Source organism: Dipodomys ordii, unplaced genomic scaffold, assembly GCF_000151885.1.
Source record: "Dipodomys ordii isolate 6190 unplaced genomic scaffold, Dord_2.0 Scaffold401, whole genome shotgun sequence".
NCBI classification, from domain to species: Eukaryota; Metazoa; Chordata; class Mammalia; order Rodentia; family Heteromyidae; genus Dipodomys; species Dipodomys ordii.
Window position 1 is genome coordinate 26,539 of NW_012267617.1, and position 2,026 is coordinate 28,564.

At 43.7% G+C, this 2,026-nt stretch overlaps 2 protein-coding genes across 2 annotated transcripts in view; both read left to right on the top strand.

Moving 5' to 3' along the window:
* LOC106001755 (cytochrome P450 2E1-like) overlaps positions 1 to 2,026 on the top strand; it is a 19,516-nt gene that overhangs the window by 6,617 nt on the left and 10,873 nt on the right.
* Positions 65 to 1,313, top strand: LOC106001756 (cytochrome P450 2E1-like). The gene is made up of 2 exons (XM_013036746.1): positions 65 to 353; positions 836 to 1,313. The coding sequence occupies exons 1-2, from the start codon at positions 141 to 143 to the stop codon at positions 1,145 to 1,147; spliced, it is 525 nt and encodes a 174-aa protein (XP_012892200.1). The 5' UTR covers positions 65 to 140; the 3' UTR covers positions 1,148 to 1,313.

Genomic DNA, 2,026 nt, shown 5'->3' on the forward strand with positions numbered 1-2,026 from the left:
CACGGGAGGATGTGGATGGGAAATCAAGGTATTCGTCTATTCTCACATTTTTATTAGCACCAATTAATCGTACCAAGGGGTTTCCTTTAGACATGTCCATATGGGCATACAATTTACTTTGATCAGGATCAGCTCTTTAAATGGATCTCATTCATGTCTTGGCAGAGAAACTTCATGAAGAAATCGACAGGGTTATTGGGCCAAGTCGCGCCCCTGCCGTCAAAGACAGGCTGGAGATGCCCTACATGGATGCTGTGGTGCATGAGATTCAGCGATTCATCAATCTTATACCCTCCAATTTTCCCCATGAGGTGACGCGGGACATCATGTTCCGAGGATACCGGATTCCCAAGGTCAGAGACAAGATGCAATGCCTCCTGTGAGCCTTGTCCTGATGACTGGCTCACCCTTTGCCTGCTGGGGTGCAGACAGGAATTCCAGGGCTTCTGTCGTGAGGGTGACTGGATGGTGGTCCAGGTCAGCACTCCCACCCTACTGCCAGGGATGTTCTCGCGTGACGTGGTGACTAGAGAAACAGGCATACTCGGAGAGTACATCCCTAAAGGAGGCCTGGAAATCGTAGCACATTCTAACCCCAGGAGCCAAAATCACCAACCAAGACAAGGGTTTTAATTTTGTGAAAAGTTTCAGGTTGTCATCTCATTTAGGATTGACTCCTGGTTGTTTTCTGTCTAGTCCTTAACTAAACAACTTTCTTAACTAGATATTTAATATTCTGCACAATAAAAATCAAATAATCTTTTATTCATTGGGAGTTCCAGGTGAAAGACCATATTTTCTAAAGCTGACTGACCAATGTGTCTACTTTTTCTAGGGCACAATTGTAATTCCAACCCTGGATTCACTTTTGTATGACAGCCAAGAATTTCCAGAACCAGATAAATTTAAGCCAGAGCACTTTTTGAATGAAAATGGGAAGTTCAAGTACAGCGACTATTTTAAGCCATTTTCTGCAGGTAAGCAGGGTCCCAGAGTAATGCTTTCCTGGGTCACATCCTCCACTCCTCATTTCCATTCCTTGTCTGTCTTGCCATCACTCCAACATGGACCACACCCAGTCCTGCCATGCCCCGGTTTGTATGTAGAACATGATCTGAGCATGTTCCTCTCTGTTCAGAGAAGTTAGATTACATCTTTTATCCATTCAATGTTTTGGATGGAATGTGTTTTTACATTCATTGTTAAACTGTGTCTACTTTTCTGGACATAGTAAGAATATCTCAAAACCATATTTCTTGCCGAGCGCTGGTGGCTCATGCCTGTAAACCTAGCTACTCAGGAGGAGGCTGAGATCTGAGGATCACAGTTGAGAGTCAGCCCGGGCAGAAAAGTCCATGAGACTCTTACCTCCAATTACCCACTAGAGAACTGGAAGTAGTGCTGTGGCTCAAGTGGTAGAGCCTTCACCTTGAGCTGAAGAGCTCAGGGATAATGCCCAAGCCCAGCAAGCCCAGAGTTCAAGCCCCAGGACCAACCAAAAAAACCCCCAAAACATATTTCCTAATTCCTCATCATTTTAAACAAGGCTTAGTAACCAAAACAAAACAAAAGCCCTGCAGCCTTTGATTATGTAGTCTCTCTCTCTTTAGGAAGTAGCAAGGCCTTCTCTGATATGACTGGGTGCCTTGTTCCCATGCCGGTGCCTCACCAGGGTTCTGGTGAAGGAGGCTCCTAGGACCAACTTGATAGATGAACACCTCCTGTTTGAACAGGCTTCTAACCTCAATCACTGTCTTTCCTGGGGGCATCAGGGGGAGCATTAGATGTTTCCTTCTTCACTGGTTGGAAACAATTTCCCTAATCTAATGCTGTTTTTTAAAATTTGATTTAACAACTATTTATTGTAACTTTTTGTTTTTATTTATCAATACTCTATTCTGACACTAGTTATTACAGCTGAGTTCTGCATGATTGTTGTAGTATACAATCTGCTCCTTGAATCAGTTACTAATATTCTTGTGTTTTGTCAATATGTTTTGTGCTTCTCATCGTCTGGGAGGGTGTC

Bases quoted from the DNA above. Each gene is read 5' to 3' on its own strand.
- LOC106001756 (XM_013036746.1), top strand. From the start codon at position 141: ATGGATCTCATTCATGTCTTGGCAGAGAAACTTCATGAAGAAATCGAC. The intron at 354-835 runs GTCAGAGACAAG...TACTTTTTCTAG, and splicing joins GAGGATACCGGATTCCCAAG to GGCACAATTGTAATTCCAAC.